The 18,310-nt window shown below is 41.6% G+C and overlaps 2 protein-coding genes across 2 annotated transcripts; both read right to left on the bottom strand.

The window, feature by feature from the left end:
- Positions 1-1,054: 1,054 nt before the first annotated feature.
- Positions 1,055-10,512, bottom strand: med28 (mediator complex subunit 28). Its single transcript, XM_085458944.1, has 4 exons — positions 10,313-10,512; positions 2,019-2,085; positions 1,828-1,940; positions 1,055-1,687 (listed from the first exon to the last, which is right to left on the bottom strand). Exons 1-4 carry the CDS (start codon positions 10,469-10,471, stop codon positions 1,484-1,486), a joined length of 543 nt encoding a protein of 180 aa, XP_085315070.1. The 5' UTR covers positions 10,472-10,512; the 3' UTR covers positions 1,055-1,483.
- Positions 10,513-11,165: 653 nt separating this feature from the next.
- On the bottom strand, positions 11,166-17,750 carry lap3 (leucine aminopeptidase 3). Its single transcript, XM_085458943.1, has 13 exons — positions 17,557-17,750; positions 17,268-17,386; positions 17,132-17,186; positions 16,940-17,045; positions 15,791-15,950; positions 15,533-15,697; positions 14,311-14,469; positions 14,115-14,239; positions 13,921-14,009; positions 12,167-12,269; positions 11,979-12,058; positions 11,788-11,900; positions 11,166-11,664 (listed from the first exon to the last, which is right to left on the bottom strand). Exons 1-13 carry the CDS (start codon positions 17,653-17,655, stop codon positions 11,478-11,480), a joined length of 1,560 nt encoding a protein of 519 aa, XP_085315069.1. The 5' UTR covers positions 17,656-17,750; the 3' UTR covers positions 11,166-11,477.
- Positions 17,751-18,310: the final 560 nt, after the last annotated feature.

The following is an 18,310-nucleotide window of genomic DNA, read 5'->3' as shown; positions in this document are numbered from 1 at the left end:
AGTACATGCCTGGGGCTATTGTCATGCTGCACAATGAGATCTGATTGAGACTGATTGCTTCATTATCTAATAATTCTGTGTGTATCGCGCAAACATGACCACAAATACTCATATATCTCATCCTTGCGACTAATATGTTCTGCTCTTCTCTCCCAAGTCATGTCTTTGGAAGTCAAAAACTGACATACATGAGCATTTATATTTTTTATTAGTCTTTCTGTCAATTTAGATATCTGCCTGCATTAGACACACACTATACAACATGTTAAATGTAGTCCATGTCAATCAGAAACTGTACTAAAAGAGTGGATAACTGCTAATTAAACACATTAGTATTACATTCAAAATCCAGGTTTCTTCATGTCAGGACCACAGACCCATTTGCAGACATTTTTGTCCTCGGAGCACCATCTGTGAGGATATTTTGCCTGACTGTACTGTTTGTGAACATGCAAGAGCTGTGAGAATGAGCAGAACAAATCTGCTGTGGTGTGAAGACACCAATTACATCAGAGACAACATGCTTTCATAATGCTCTGTACTCACTACTGACTCAGTGTAGTGGTGACCTGGAATAAAAGCTGTTGGCAGGTAGATTTGTTTAAACCAAAATGCCAAGATAGCAATGTTATTTTGTTTTTATGTAAACACAGAGGACAAATAATTTATTTCTAAATTATGTTTTTTGAGCAACAGTCTCATGTGCGTCTAGTATTATTATATCAAGTATTACATCTATTGATGTAATACTTAATTTCCACAAAACTCAAGGATTTCTAAAGGAATATCAATACCGAACCAAAATGCCACAACCCATTGTTTTTATCCTTCCATGCCATTTAAACACTGACCCTCTGGTTTGCACCAAAGGCTCGGTTCAGTGTTTTATCAGAAGACGATGCAAAGCTAGTTTTAGAGGTTGAGTACTACTCATTTGTGACCCACCAATAAACCCGAGGAGTACACCTTGGAAATTTTACAGGGCGAGGTCAAACCTGTTTCAATCACTATATCACAAAATGCACTCTGCAAAAAAAAATAACTAAGACTTCAGTATAGTTTCAAAAATTATCATATTTTATTTTTACAATAAAAAAAATCAACAATGAAAATATTTACATAAATGAAAACAGAGGAAAAAAAACTGTAGAAATATTGTAATAACCTCCCCACATTTCTGCAGGAAAGTGCTCTTTGTTTTAGATACAGTCACATTACACTGCCATCCTTCAAATCCAGACTTTATTTGCCCATTACTTCAAATGAGGCATACACAACTGATGAATGCAAGCTCACATATCTTGTTTCTGTGTCATCTCCAGCCAGCCTTGGCGGACTCAGGTCAATCCCAACCTTGCAGAGTCTTTATTTTGGCAAGCGACTGTTTTGCTGTTTCCAGGCGGTTTATTACACACACTGGATGCATAACAGCACATTTTGAGAGCGGGGCAGTTTCAAATGATGTGACTGTACATGTGGTGTGTTAGTTTTGCTTTAAAGGGGCAGGGGGCAGATTTGCAGAGGCTTGCTCCAGAAAGGCCAGCGGTCCAGGAGGGGGAAGGTCTGAGGGTTTACGATGCTGGCCGCTCACATCCTCCAGCACTTGTTGCCAGTGGTGTAGCTTCGTCAAGTGCTTCTGAACCAGCATTTCTTTTCTCTGTAGTTCATTACGCAACTCTGACACATCCTGAAGTGAGAGGACAAGTTGACGAATTGAGAAAAATGAATAATACATACATTCATGACTATTTGTTTATTTTATTTTGCACAAATAACAAGGAAATTTATTGGAAACATAAGTGGACCCAATTCATTGCAATAGTTTACCTCTTTCACCACTTGCTCTGGTTTCTGCACAGACAGCTGAAGCCTTTTCTGTAAGAAGAAGCACTCAGTCTGCCGAGCCACATCCAGAAACTTTTGTATGCACTGGTCCACACCTACAATAAGCACAACACATGTCAGCATACGGACTAAAATGTGAAATGTGGAAAATAAAAGTGTTGTGCTTCACTGACCTGTTCGAATCTCCTCCTGGTCTGTTCCATTAACGTAATCTTGGCTCACCAGGGATGCAAAACATGCCTAAAGAATAAAAAGAGACAACATTCTTAAATCATAACAGACATTCTGCTCAACCATCTCAAATTTGGCTAAAACTTTTAAGATCAAAGGTCCAAAATCTGGGGCGACCGTGGCTCAGGGGGTTGGGAAGCGCATTTATGACCGGAAGGTCGCCGGTTCGATCCCTGGGTTCTCTGTCCTGGTCGTTGTGTCCTTGGGCAAGACACTTTACCCTACTGGTGTTGGCCAGAGGGGCCGACGGTGCGATATGGCAGCCTCGCTTCTGTCAGTCTGTCCCAGGGCAGCTGTGGCTACAACTGTAGCTGCCTCCACCAGTGTGTGAGAGTGAATGAATAGTGGAATTGTAAAGCGTTTTGGGTGCCTTGAAAAGCGCTATATAAATGCAATCCATTATTATTATTATGACATGTATGATGATTTCTGTGAAATGCTACTGTTACGACTGTGACCGTAATTGTGTGTGGAGTTGAGTGTCTAGGTGCTCCTCCGGGGTATGTTACGATTTGGCGTTGGTATTGTATTGTTTTTGCGTGACTGTTATGTGTTTCCTACTTTATTTTGAAAGTCTATGTTATCTTAGTGTGTTCAGTTTACGTTTCCCTGTCTCGTCAGTTCTGATTTGCCCCAGCTGTGTTTCCCTCCTGTTGTCCATTCCCTGATTGCTCCCTCCATGTATTTAAGCCCTGTGTTTCTGTATGTCATGGTCGCGATCTTCTTCCCCCCCGTTGTAAATAGTTTGGCGCCTTGTGTGTGATGTAAATAAATATTGTGTTTTGCTTTAAAGAAATTAGTTGTTGATACTTTCGTTTTGGGATGATTTTGGCGGAAACCCGTATTAGTTTTTTCTCGTGTGTTTTTACCTTATTTTTATTTTCCTTATTTTTATTTTTCTACGTTGCACCCCGGTTGCCTAGGCCGGGGTGTAACATGTGGGGGCTCGTCCAATCACTGTGGGGTCCGAGGGCCGCTTCAGCCGTTCGCCGTTGCTGGAGGGTCCGGGGGAGGGACCGCTTCAGCCTCCGTCTGTCTTCGCTGGAGGGCCCGGGGACCGCTCCTGCCTTCATCCGCCTTCGCTGGAGGGTCCGTGGGACCACTCCAGCCTTCGTCGTCTGCTGGAGGGTCAGGGGGACCGCTCCAGCCTCCATCAGTTTCATCTGCCTCCGCTGGAGGGTCCGTGGGAGGGACCGCTTCAGCCTCCGTCTGTCTTCGCTGGAGGGCCCGGGGACCGCTCCAGCCTTCATCCGCCTTCGCTGGAGGGTCCGTGGGACCACTCCAGCCTTCGTCGTCTGCTGGAGGGTCAGGGGGACCGCTCCAGCCTCCATCAGTTTCATCTGCCTCCGCTGGAGGGTCCGTGGGACCGCTTCAGTCTTCGTTTGCCTTCGCTGGGGGGTCCGAGGGACCGCCTCAGCCTTCGTCGTCTGCTGGAGGGTCCGTGGGACCGCTCCAGCCTTCATCCGCCTTCGCTGGAGGATCCGAGGGACCGCTCCAGCCTTCTGCAGCTGGTGGGCTGCGTGTCCGTGTGTGCAGCTGGTGGGCTGCGTGTCCGTGTGTGCAGCTGGTGGGCTGCGTGTCCGTGTGTGCAGCTGGTGGGCTGCTCGTTTGTCTTCGCTGGAGGATCCGAGGGACCGCTCCAGCCTTCGTTTGTCTTCGCTGGAGGGTCCGGGGCACCGCTCCAGCCTTCGTCCGCCTTCGCTGGAGGGTCCGAGGCACCGCTCCAGCCTTCGTCTGCCTTCGCTGGAGGGTCCGAGGCGCCGCTTCAGTCTTCGTCCGCCTTCGCTGGAGGGTCCGAGGCACCGCTTCAGCCTTCGTCTGCCTTCGCTGGAGGGTCCGAGGCACCGCTTCAGTCTTCGTTTGTCTTCGCTGGAGGGTCCGAGGCACCGCTCCAGCCTTCGTCGTCTGCTGGGGGGTCCGTGGGACCGCTCCAGCCTACACCAGCCTTCATCCGCTTTTGATCAAAACATTTCACTTGGGGTTAAATGTTTGATTTTTGGGTAAGGGGGTGTTACGACTGTGACCGTAATTGTGTGTGGAGTTGAGTGTCTAGGTGCTCCTCCGGGGTATGTTACGATTTGGCGTTGGTATTGTATTGTTTTTGCGTGACTGTTATGTGTTTCCTACTTTATTTTGAAAGTCTATGTTATCTTAGTGTGTTCAGTTTACGTTTCCCTGTCTCGTCAGTTCTGATTTGCCCCAGCTGTGTTTCCCTCCTGTTGTCCATTCCCTGATTGCTCCCTCCATGTATTTAAGCCCTGTGTTTCTGTATGTCATGGTCGCGATCTTCTTCCCCCCCGTTGTAAATAGTTTGGCGCCTTGTGTGTGATGTAAATAAATATTGTGTTTTGCTTTAAAGAAATTAGTTGTTGATACTTTCGTTTTGGGATGATTTTGGCGGAAACCCGTATTAGTTTTTTCTCGTGTGTTTTTACCTTATTTTTATTTTCCTTATTTTTATTTTTCTACGTTGCACCCCGGTTGCCTAGGCCGGGGTGTAACAGCTACCTTTCTATATCAGATACTTTTTAGAAAAATGATCTGTTGACCCACTTCAAGCATGTTTTTTCTCACCCTGAAATCTGCCTTGGGGAGTCAAACAAGTTCACAGTCTTGCAGCATTCATGGCAGCAGTCAACATGCCGTAGCAGTCGTAGTATTTGGGTAAGCGTGTTGCACTAGACTGCTAATTACGGCATGTGGAGATGGAAATCTGAACTATTCACATGAAATGAGTTACTAATCCCCTTTTCCCTTAATTATTTTGCTGTACCATAAATGTTGAACTGATACTTGTTACGTTGTCATGCTTTTATTTTTTTAAAGTTTTTGAGATATTTCTGATCACACACTGCCTCAGACTGCCTAGATATCTAAAATAGTATTTAACAAATGAAGCTAAAATTTCACAGCAATCATTATAAATTTCAAACCCTGAAACTTTCAAGCAAATCAAAGGTGCTTAAGCAGAAAATGTTCTTTTAAAAAAAAGTGATGATTTGATGTGGAATGAAATGTTCCAGCTTTGAGTCCAGGCAGTTTTCTAGACTGCTTGTCCCCAAATAGATTAATTAAACTTTAAAATATGTGGGGGCCAAAACTAGAGGGGTAGCTATCTTAATCAAGAAAGATACCCCGTTCAAACATAACTCCACTATAGTTGATAGGAATGGGAGATATGTATTAGTGACTGGGGAGCTGCATACTACTCCAATTATTCTACTGAATGTCTATGGGCCCAACCATGACGATCCAGAATTCTATAGAAAGGTCTTCAGCTTAATTCCGGATATACCCAACAGTAATTTAATAATTGGAGGTGACTTTAACCTAGTATTAGACCCATATTTGGATAAATCCTTGTCCAAAAAAATCACACCGTGTAAAAGCAGTAATTTTATTAAAACATATATGAAGAATATGAATATCTGTGATGCGTGGAGAATTTTAAATCCATCAGGCAGAGAGTATTCTTTCCACTCCCACGTACACAATAGTTATTCAAGGATTGATTATTTTTTGGTGGATGGAAAAATGCTCCCCCTAATTCGAAACGCAACCTATCATAATATTATTATCTCTGATCACTGCCCCGTTACTTGCTCCTTTGCACTTAGTAACTCCATTAAAACATACAGAAATTGGAGATTTGACCCACAATTACTGAACGATTTAGAATTTAAACAATATATAAACTCTCAGATGTCTTTATTCTTTGATATAAACGATAATGCTGAGACCTCTCCAGATATACTATGGGAAACGTTTAAAGCTTATATCAGGGGGTTTATAATATCATATCAAGCGTCACGGAACAAAAGGAATAAATTAGAACAGCTAAATTTAGAAAAAAGAATCCACGAACTGGACGTCAATAATGCAATGGCTCCTTCTTTAGATAAGTATAATACTATTTGTGCACTAAAATATAAACTAAACCAAATATTATCTATTAATATTAATAGAACTTTCACTTTTGTGAGACAGAACTATTTTGAATTTGGGGATAAACCCCATAAGTTGCTAGCCAGACAACTAAAGAAATTAGAAAATGATAGAGCGATTCATAAAATCAGAACAAGTAACGGAAATCTGGTCACATCACATAAAGATATTAACGATAACTTTAGACAGTTTTATGAATCCCTCTATACTTCTCATCCCACTGCAGGGCCTAATGAAATGCAGGAATTTTTAGATAAATGTGATCTTCCTGTGTTAGACCAGACAAATGCCAATATTTTGAACGCCAAGATCACAATTGAAGAAATTACAAAATCTATCGGATTACTAAAAAACAACAAGAGTCCAGGCCCTGATGGGTTAGGGAATGAGTTTTACAAATACTTTAAGATCAAATTATGTCCATATCTATTTAAATTATATAACCATGCATACAAAATGAGCACCCTACCTCCAACATTGAATGAAGCAACTATTATAGTACTTCCAAAAAAAGGCAAAGCACCGGAGGAAGTGGGATCATATAGACCTATTTCTCTATTAAATTCTGATCAAAAAATTCTGGCTAAAATACTAGCGAGTAGACTTAATACAGTAATAGATAAATTGGTGCATTCAGACCAAACAGGTTTCATTCCAAACAGGAGTTCTTTTAATAATCTTCGACGTCTATTTAATATAATCTATTCCCCCAAGGTACAACAGGACCTACTTATACTTAGCTTGGATGCCGAAAAGGCATTCGATCATGTGGAGTGGTCCTACCTCTTTGCAGTCCTAGAAAAATTTCAACTGGGACAAGATTTCATCTCTTGGATAAAACTACTTTATAATAATCCCACAGCCAGAATTCTTACAAATCAGACATTATCAACTCAGTTTAAACTCAGCAGAGGTACAAGACAAGGATGCGCTCTTAGTCCATTATTATTTGCCCTGGCTTTGGAACCCTTAGCACAGACAATTCGAACCCATATGGATATACACGGTTATGATACAACATACACTTCTAATTCTATATCGCTCTATGCTGACGACATATTATTATACATAACAAAACCATTAATATCCCTCCCAGCAATTCTCTCCGTGATTGATAAATTCAGTACTTTCGCAGGCTACAAGATTAACTGGGGAAAAAGCGAAATACTGCCCATTAAATTAGAGAATAAACAATGGCTTACATCTCTCCCATTTAAAATAACCTATGAAAAAATCACTTATTTGGGCATTACAATACCAAAAAAATACAGCTCCCTAATGAAAGAGAATTTTCTTCCCTTACTGGAGAAACTTAAAAATAACATTCAGTACTGGAGGACACTTCCTATTTCTTTAATAGGGAGAGTGAATTCAATAAGAATGGTATTCCTCCCGCAGTATTTGTATCTGGTTCAAAACATCCCAATTTTCTTGCCCAAATCTTTTTTTAAAAAGATGGACGCCATCATTATGCCATTTATATGGAATTATAAAACACATAGAATAAAAAAAGACCACCTATGCAAACATAGATCCCTTGGTGGACTTACACTACCTAACTTTATGTACTACTACTGGGCATCAAATTTAAGAATAATTTCCCTTCTATTGGATGACACAGCAATACTCCCTAACGGCTTACAGATGGAGCGGGAGGATTGCCTTCCTTACTGTGTTGGTGGAATACTACTCTCTCCTATTCTTTTGACAAACTCATATTACAATTCGAATCCAGTGATTTATAATACCGTACAAATTTGGAGACAAATAATTAAGCACTTCAAATTGAAAAAACTATCAATGTGTACATCCATTACAGCTAACCCCTCTTTTCTTCCATCATGTGTAGACGGAGCTTTCAATATATGGCAGGAATTGGGAATTTGTAAATTAAAAGATTTATACCTAAATGATACTTTTATGTCATTCCAACATTTAAAAGATAGATTTGGATTGCCTCACAGCCATTTTTTTAGATATCTTCAACTAAGAGACTATATCCGTACATACCTGCCACAATTTGAAAACATATCGTCCGATCCTTTGGACAGATGTCTTAGTGATGGAAGGGGGTTTGAACAGAGAATTTCATTATTTTATAATTCAATACAGGAGATGAGTATACCTTCAACTACTTCAATCAAAGAGGAGTGGGAAAAAGATTTTGGGACTCCCCTATCAGAAGATTTCTGGCAGGAGGCCTTACACAACATAAATACGTCTTTTATTAATTCCCGTCACTGTTTAATTCAGTACAAAATTATACACAGACTACACTATTCAAGGGAAAAACTTCACAAAATGTATCCAGAGTGTTCCCCCCTCTGTGAAAAATGCAAGATACACTATGGAAATCTGTTACATTGTTTTGCACTATGTCCAAGGCTTCAGGGTTTTTGGTATGATATTTTTACTTATATGTCTAATATTTTTAAAAGTAAGATTGAACCAAATCCGACAGTAATCATCTTTGGGATTTCCAACGAAACACAAAATTTACAACACTTTCAAAAAAGGTTTATGGCATATGCTTTGATTATTGCAAAGAAATTGATCCTGCAGCTTTGGAAAGGCAATGAGACTCCTGTATTAAAAATGTGGCTTACTGAACTTATAAACACTCTTCACCTTGAAAAAATAAGATATAGTATGAATGACAATGTAAAAGATTTTGAATTAATCTGGCACCCTTTACTTATATACCTTGGGAAAATATAAAACTTTGTTTACTTGTTTCTCTTCCCTTTTGCCGACAGCCGGGGTATTGGGACCCCTTATGGGTGACTGCGGGTTTTTTTTTTTGGTTTTTTTTTTTGGTGTTGTTGGTGTTGTTTAATTATTTGCCTTGTTAGTTTAGAGAAAAAAAAGGAGCATAAGCTATGTTATGTCAATTTGTAAAAACTACAATCATGATACTTGCTCTCAATAAAAATATTTGAAACTAAAAAAAAAAAAAAAAAAAAAAAAAATATGTGAATAATACCTGCCTCCCAACCTACACAAAGAAATTAGCAATGCTGTTGATTTGCAACTGAGGAAAAATACGATAAAGACATCAATGCTAGTAAAAAACTGTAACTAGAACTACTTCTATGTTTATGCCTTAGTGAAACTTAAATACAGTCTGCATTAAAGAGCTCCATTCTTGTGTTTGTCACTGGGTGCAGAGATTTACTCTGACAGCAGCATTATTCACAGTGGTTTCTGATGTCAGGTGATAAACACCTGGCACATAAATGGCATTCATTCGGGCAGCGAGGTTTGATAGTAGCTCTTTATCTGTGGATATCCACTGGGACATCTGGGTTGTACCCTTTTTCTTTGGAGATTACATTTGTGTGAAAGTGTTTGTACGGGTCTGTCTCCAAGCTTTGTCATCTTGTAAATTTTTCCAAAGACATGCTGAAACTGGTTTCATAATATAAAACCACAGCTATTTTTGAAGAACTAAGGTCCCCAACCAAAAGCAGTTAGACGCATGTGAGAAGATCCTTCGTGTAATTTATATTGTGCAAAGAGAACTCAGCGTGGCAGTGCAGCGTGTGGTCTGGACACAAGCTCAGCCGAGACATTTCGACGTGGCGTCACAAAATTAAAACGACCGCAACAACCGTGAAAAGAGTTGGATAGACATTGCTGCTCAATGTTTTCCATTAGCAATTTAGCAAAGTTGATGATGGGGGGGCTGTGTGAGTGAAAGACCGAGAGGGAGAGCGAGAGACACAGTATGAGCACTCAGGTCGCATCAGAGCATCGGGCCGTATAGTATCGTGACCTACGAACTTCTAATACCTGCGACTCAATCGTACAGTTTGAGCAGGAGCTGAATGACGCGACTGAAGAAAAAAAAAATCGCACAGTGTTTGCCCAGCTTAATGCTAGAAGCATAGCGCATTAAACCAACAAAGGAGTCAGATGTACATGATGTGTGAAGTGTGTGTCTATTGTGTTTTTTTCTTTTTTTCTTTAGTTAAGTGACAAAGAGGGAGGATTATGGTGTTTTAGGTGTTAGAAAAAAAAAGACAGCAGCCCGTGTGTTTGTTACCAAGTGTCTGCTAATTAGCAGGGCACAGACAGGGGGCGAGGCTGGGACTTTGTTACACGCCACAATACTTGCTCATAATAATAATTATTATTATTTTTAATAATTTTAAGAACAGGACTTGAATGTAAAATGGGTACACCCTGCGGTACAACAGCACCAGCAAACAAACACTAACTCTAACCGGCTAAAGCTGCTAGCGACAGTTAGCATGCACAGCTAAAGGAAGCCAGCACTGAAGACTCCTACCTCAAAAGAAGCCTCCAGTTCATCCACCAGCGTGTTGCTTCCTTGCGTCCTGGGAGCGGCACTAGCAAAACTCGGCTGGCCCGGTCCGCCGGGACCCCCGACAGGATGTGCACCAGGAGGCTGCTGGCCGCTAAACATCCCACTCATGGACGAAGCCATCTTGATCCGATTGTTTTTCCCCTCTACAGTCCGCGCATGCGTATACAGTCTACAGAGCTTTCTAGCCAAACTTAGGTGGACAACCTTTTGCACATCTTTTGGGACACAGTGGCAATATCTTTCTGGTCTGTTGCTTTTTTGTGGGGGACATAATTTAGTCAAAGCGTCCTCCTGAGAGATGATAGGAATCTATATCTTTATATACATTAAAGCTTCTGAGTAATGTCTCATATTTTGTACAGTTGTGTACCAGAAATTGGCAGCAGCTGCATCACTGTAGTGGAATGCAAACGTAGTTTAAACACCCCTACATACAAGTCTTTGTCCTCAAAGAAACGGTTTTCCCACTTTAGTGTGGGTGCACTCAAATGATGCAGAGTCCTGACCTCCAACTCATCGAACACCTGTGGGACGAGTGAGTCAGGTATCATCCAGGAGGAGAGGCCAGCTCACTCATTTTGCCATCTCTGAGTGGAAGCAAATCTGCAGCCAGGTTTCCAGAATCCTTCAAATAAAAGAAAATAAATAATTTAAATAAAAAACTGGGGGCAGTGCCTTGCCCCTAAACTAGCAAGGTACTGTCCACATTTCTTTTCTTAAAAATAAATAAATAAATCATCACATGACTATAATGAGGTACACCGTGTACATCCATTCTCAATAGAGCATGTTTGAACAGTGACAGTCATACAAAACAGTTTTTATTTACCAGTAAGAATTTATTTATTCATACTACAAAAAATACTGTTGATGCTACACAGCTTCAGGATGACAACAGGACCAGGGACTGGTCTGAGACTGATGCATGTGGTTTATGGAAACAGTGAAGCTCAGATGTTTTACAAAAATATCTCCATTTCATATAATTATATCAGTTTATCCAGTGGCCTGTTTCACACTGTGTGGCATTTGACCATCGTGTTTGGCCCTCGGTCTGTTCCTACACTGTTGAGTCTTGCTAGAAGATTGGGAAATAGTCTAATCAATATTTGTTGTCCATCTCCTTTTAGCCATTGTGGGCTAGACCAGCAGCAAACTCCACCAGTGTACGTGTTGGTCTTCCAGACATGCCTTTCCTCAGGTAGGGGACTTCGTCTTTGTTACTCATCACACCGGCGATGTCCAGATGAGCCCAGTGAGGAGCTTTGACAAACTCCCTCAGGAATGCAGCTGCAGTGCACGCACCACCAGAACTAAAAAGAAATCACTCATGAGAAGAAGAAAAAAAATTCCAATTCATTGCACACTGGAGCATTGACTGGACGTCTCTCTGCTGCAGCGATGCCTCTAACAGGAGATGAGACACAGATACGTACCGGCTGTACTTGCCGATGTTGTTGAGGTCAGCCAGCTGGCTGTCAGTCACCTGTTTGGTGTAGTGCTGGAACAGAGGCATCCGCCACACCCTGTCACCTGTCACAACACTAGCCTACAAACACGGACACACACACGTTAACAGAAGAGCTGATGAACTGAGACACCGTGTTTTAACGTGTATCTGCAGTACCCTGTGCAGCTGCTCCCAGAGCCAGTCAGAATTTGTAAAGACTCCTGCTGCCGCTGAGCCGAGCGCTACATCCATCGCACCTTGAAGACAAAATACGCCACGATTTTGACATTTGTCTATGATTAATGTCTTGCAGCATAAAGAAAATTTGATGTCACCGTGTAAACAAACTGCTAAAGAAATCCTACCTGTTAGCGTAGCAACATTGACAATGGCTCTGGGGTTGAAGACATGTCCATAACAGAGAGCATCAGCAAGGATCAGTCTGCCCTCTGCATCTGTATTATCAACCTGGAACACAAAAACAAAAACACTGTACAACTGTACACATGCAGTAAATGTCCTGGTACTTATAGTGGTGTGAAAGAGAAAAGTTATCCAAACCTACCCGATCCTGTGTGAAAAAGTAGTTGTGCCTCTTGTTAAATCATAAATTAACTCTGATTAACCACATTTTTTGGAAAGCTGAGTTCAGTTTCACTAAATACACTCAGGCCCGATTACTGGCAGACCTGTTGAATCAAGAGGTCACTTACATAAAACCTGTCTGACAGGTTAAAAGATCTCAAAACGCAACACATCATACCATGATCTAAAGAAACACTTTTGAAACAAAGTAATCGGGATCTATCAGTCTGGAAAGGGTTACAAAATCATTTCTAAGCACTCCAATGAACCATGTTGAGAACCATTATACAGGCATGGAGAAAACATGGAACACTGGCGAACTTTCCCAGGAATGGCCGGCCTCAAAACATTACTCCAAGAGTACTTCGATGAATCATCCAGGAGGTCACAGAAGATCCTGAACAACATCTAAAGAACTGCAAGCCTCACTTGCCTGAGTTAAGGTCAGAGTTCGGGATTCAACAACTGATGAGACATAAGTTGAATTTTTAGAAGGTATGTGTTCCATTACATCTGCATAAAGCCGACACAGGATTTCAGAAAGGGAACATCATGCCATCAGTAAAATAGGGTGGTGGTAATGTTATGTTCTGGGGCTGTTGTGCTGCCTCAGGACCTAGAGGACTGCTGTGGTAAATAGGACCATGAATTCTGCTGTCTACCAAAACATCCTGAAGGAGGCTGTCCAGCCAGTCGTGACCTCAAGCTGAAACGCACTTGGGTTCTGCAGTAGGACAAGGATCTAAAACACACCAGCAAGTCCACCTTGGAATGACTTAAAAACAACAAAATGAAGACGCTGGAGCGGCCTAGTCAAAAGTCCTGACCTGAATCCAATTGAGATGCTGTGACATGACCTTAAAAAGGCAGCTCATGCTTGAAAACCCTCCAGTGGGGCTGAATTACAACAATTTTGCAAATAATTGGGCTTAATTGGTTGTTGATCAATGGTCATTACAATCTGCATATTAATGATAAAGGAACTGACCTCACAGCCCATTGTTCATTCAGTGGGCTGGTGTCAGTCATTGTACAAATATACTGTTTATAAGGTTGGGGAAACCTGCAGTCAGCTGAGACTGAAGAAGTCATTTGGATGAGAGACAAATCATTTCTCCCACTGAAAACGCTACGTCCAGACTAACAGAATCAACCCTTTGGGATCTGCAATGATCATTGGGCCAAAATTCCTCCGCAGTGCTGGAAAAGTTATCACAAACACTTGATTGCAGTTGTTGCTGCCAAGGGTCGTCAACCAGTTATTAGGTTTAGTGGGAAATCACTTTTTCCACACAGGGCCATGTAGGTTTGGATTTTTTTCCCCCTTAATAATAAACACCAGCCACAAGCACATTCTTACAGCACATTAATCCATGTCCAAGCACCTTCTAACATTCAGAAGCAATTCCAAGTTCTTGCAAATTGATCCATCAGCTTTCTGACTGGTAGATGGCACGCTCTAACACTTGAGCCACAGTGTTGGCACAAGCACACTCAGGTAGCAATTCGATGCCCATTTCAGGATTCCACTAACCTGGATTGTTTTTCCATTCTTGGCTTTGACAACATCACCTGGTTTAGTAGCCTTCCCACTGGGCATGTTCTCACATAAGGGGGCCAGACCTGAATGAATCAGGGCAGTGAAGTGCTCAGACTTACACATATTATGTATGACAAAAATAAATTTAAAAAACAAACAAACAGGGTATTTAATATCAAGATGCTCACCGACAATGTTGACAGGGAGTTTCAGAGATGCTGCTGTGACGATGGAGGCGCACACCGTGGCAGCTCCGCCCATGTCGGCCCTCATCGCATCCATAGAGGCAGAGGGCTTCAGAGAAATGCCCCCACTACAGACAGAGAATCGTAAAGACAGCACTGTATGGTGTATCTGATCCCAGCCCGTGTTGCTGTGTGTTACCTGTCAAACGTGATGCCTTTCCCCACTAGGAGCAGCGGAGGCTGCTTACTGTCAGGAGAACCGTTGTAATGTAGCTCCAGGAAGACAGGGGGCTCCTCTGAACCTTTAGACACACTAAGGAAGGCTCCCATCTGTTGTTCCTCGATCCAAGCCTGCGGTCTACAATGGCACAGTTTATTAGACAAAAACACTTCTACTTCATCTACTCTTCAGAACAAAAACAGGATCGGCAAATATACAACAGTAATTCACTTATTGGGGCTATTCTGTGCAGGGTGTACCCTGCCTCTCGCCCTGTGGCAGCTGGGATAGGCTCCAGCCCCCCTCTGATCCTAAATTAGGTAAGTGGAAAAGAATGGATGCATAAAAAAATATTTTTTATATGCCTTCAGTCGGGGGAATGGGACCATTTTGTACAGTATTTGATTAGAAACTGATGAGAGGAGGCAAAGTAATTTGAGAGATAAGAGATAAATCTTTATTGTCATTGCACAGTCATACCTAGTACAATAGTACAACGAAATTGGAAACTGAATTGAAAGGGTCCTGAAACCTGGAGGGGAAATTCTTAGATGCCAAAGCGCAGTTATTTTGAAGATGCTCTGTTGTTTATCTGTTTATAAGAGTATGTGCCATGCCTAAAGGCCACACACAGCTTTTTCTTTATATCAATTAAACACTGTGTGTCTATTACACAATATAAACATGGTAACATCTTGTTCAACCAATTGAACAAGTCCAAAGAAAATCACTTCCCCTATGAAAGAAAACAGATCAGCCCATGACTTTAAAAAAAAAAATATGAAAAAAATGTAAATAAATACATTCATTCATTAAATAATAATAATGCTTATTCACCAAGTCAATTAATTATGAAAATAAACAAATAAAGTAACTGACTGCAACAACCAAATCAGTGCTCAGAGCTAAATAAGAAGAGGAGGAAGAAGAGGAAGAAGAAGAAGAAGGAAGAAGAAGAAAAAAGAAGAAGGAGAAGAAGAAAGAAGAAAGAAGAAAGAAGAAGAAGAAGAAAGAAGAAAGAAAGAAGAAAGAAGAAAGAAGAAGAAGAAGAAAGAAGAAAGAAGAAGAAGAAGTTTTTGATCATTTATGACAATACATGGAAGAGTTTCACCTGAAACATACAACAGTTTAAAATCAATGTTTTTTTCTTCCTGATTTTGAAAGCGGTGCCGGGGATGATGATGATTAACGAAACACTCACCTCTTGTGTATGGTGACTCGATCAGCATGTGGAGCCAGTTTCTCTTCAATGGTTTTGGCAAAAGCAGTAGGCGTGATGTGATTGGCCGGCGCTTCCATGAGAAGCCGTGCCAGGTTTTGGCCCTCTGCATACACGATGCCTTTCTCCCAGCCGACCACGTCAGCGCTAGGAAGAGTCAGACACAGGAAGTAGCATGTCGCTGTATTTAAAGCGTTAAAAACCTCTGACAGTCAGCGAGCTTCAGTTTCTCGAATCTACCTGCCGTGAAGCTGCGTTGTTACTTTGGTCTTCTTCTTGGATTTGAGCTGGTCATAATGAAACAATCCCAGAACGGCGCCTTCTGCTGCTGACTGGGCATCACCACAGCTGTCCACCTCCACGTGGCTCACCTCCAGGTCCTGAAGCAACCGGCAGCCAGCTGAACGCGCATGAATGACAGAAACAAACCAGGTACGAATTCAGCATAAACCCGAATGAGTGCAGATGAAGATGTAACATGCAACAGAAGCAATTCTGTGCAATAGAACCTGAAGGTGACAATCTGCATTACCTCTGAGCTAAAGGTCAAATATGATGCATTTATTTTTACCTTTTAAACATCCCAGAGGCATTAAAGATAGGTAACATTCGTGTCCGAATCAGAGGATGCACTTTTTTAATTTACTTTCACTTTGAGATCCAAAGCATTTCAGAGGTGCTGTGCTATGCTCCAGTACCCAGAGTACACGGATTACACAAGCACTCATTCGCAAACGCACCTTAGACTTGTACAAACATTTCTAAGGGTGTCAAAGCATAACAGCAGTTTCCACACTGACAGATTATTATAGCATGACTGTTTGATTAACAAACAGAAGGAATAAGAAAAGGCAGAGTTAACTTTGTGGCTGATAAAATTAATGGTCAATGACTTTGGGATATGTCATAGATGAAAAAAAAAAAAAAAAAGAAAAAAAAAAGAAAAAAAAGAGCCAGCTGAGGTGGTTCATGCATCTGGTTGGGATGCCTCCAAATGGAGCTTTTCTAGTCACACCCAACTGCAAGGAGATCCCGTGGTGGACACTGAACCCGCTGGAGAGATTGCATATCTCACACCTTGAGATCCATCATAAGGAACTGGAAATATGTAGGAATGCCACCAGAACCATGTATTGGATAAGTGGAAGAGGATGGATGGATAGATGGGTGAGATAATCTACTAATCAGAAGATTGGTGGATTTATCCCTGGCTGATGAAGTGTTCGCTGAAGTTTAAAAAAAAAAATGCTTGTATTAATGGGGAATGTTGTATAAATCTTTGAGTGCTCAAATAGAGTAGAAAAGCGCTATATAAGAACCAGTCCATAACACATTTAAGCCATATTGCACAACACTTTACTCCTTCTGTTATACACACCAACGGCATACCTGACACAGCCTGCCTGATGTTCTCCTTGCTGGTGTCCCAGTTTTCTGTGCGACAAACACCTGCGTTGTTCTTACCCAAACCGACTAATGCTACACATGGGAAGTCCTGCAGGAGACACACAAACAACATTCATCAGGAGATCTTAGACTGAGTAGACGGGGGTTTATAAACATAAAGTCACACCTTGTTACCTTGTGAAGTCCATAAAATACTCTGCTTTTGCCGTTCTTGAGTGCAGGCCCAGAGCTGGGAAATACAAATGTTTATGAGGCTAATCGCACACAAAGGATGCTGTTCACTCTCAGTCTGCAGGTAAAAGAGACTCACAGTTTGAGCAGCTCAGAGAGCTTTCCGGAGAGAGACTTGTCAAACCCTGCAGCCGCCTCTGTCAGGTGAAGAGTGCCCTCCTCCTCCTCCTCCTTCTCAAACACTCCCAGCACCAGACCCTGTAGACACACAAACACCGTTTAATATGATAAAAGATGCAGACGGCCACATTCTCACGCATGAACCTGCAGAGCATCTGAACCAACACACGGAGCCGAACTGATCTGAAACTGAATGAGCCTCGTGTGGTGATGATGATGATGTAACTGTCACCAGATGCTAAACTCACCTTTCTGTCGCTCAGCTGAGTGTGTGAGACACAAAACGACCTGCAGGAGTTTGTCCGCACCGCCGTCCGCGCAGCTGTCCTCACCAGAAACATTGTCATCTGTTGCACACACACCGAGAGCCCAAATAAATCACTTTTAAAGGTCGTACACTGAGCATGTGCGAGAGGAAGCCGATCGGTCGCGTTTATTTGTACGTCACAGTGAGACGACGGAGAGAGGGCTTTGTCGCCACCTAGCGGCAGATGGATAATTGATTAAGAGCCAGTATTACGGATACTGGTGATATTATTTGGCGATCAAAGCAGTTTAAGAAGACCTAAAGCTGGAAAAACATGTAGCAACTTCATACTTTTAATGAACACTTTATATTTGTTTTCACGGGTTCCTTATTTGTATGTTAAAATGGCTGTAATATAAACTGATACAATCGCCTTTGTTTGACTTCACTAAGTAAAACAATCTTGACATAAACTGCAAAAAGATAAAAACACACACAGTATTTATCTTCAGTATTTTTATTTTTGACTATAACATGAATCTACTAATAAATATTCTTTCAAGCTTGACATTAAAAAGCATCATCAGTCTTCTTCTGATCAATATTAGTAGTAGGTACAGCACGTCTCCATTATAAAAGTTAACTGTATACATGGAATGATTTTTAGGGGATTCTCTAACATCATTAAACCATGTGTATATGTGTGTGAATGAAGGGATATCGGACGTTATATGTTGTGGACCAGGGGTGGGTAG

The sequence above is a fragment of the Copadichromis virginalis genome, linkage group LG6 (assembly GCF_057382275.1).
Source record: "Copadichromis virginalis isolate Kocher_CV1m ecotype Utaka linkage group LG6, C_Virginalis_male_GT1.1, whole genome shotgun sequence".
Classification (NCBI taxonomy): Eukaryota; Metazoa; Chordata; class Actinopteri; order Cichliformes; family Cichlidae; genus Copadichromis; species Copadichromis virginalis.
Note: the sequence above shows the minus strand (reverse complement) of the source record. Positions and strands in the feature narration are given on the sequence as shown.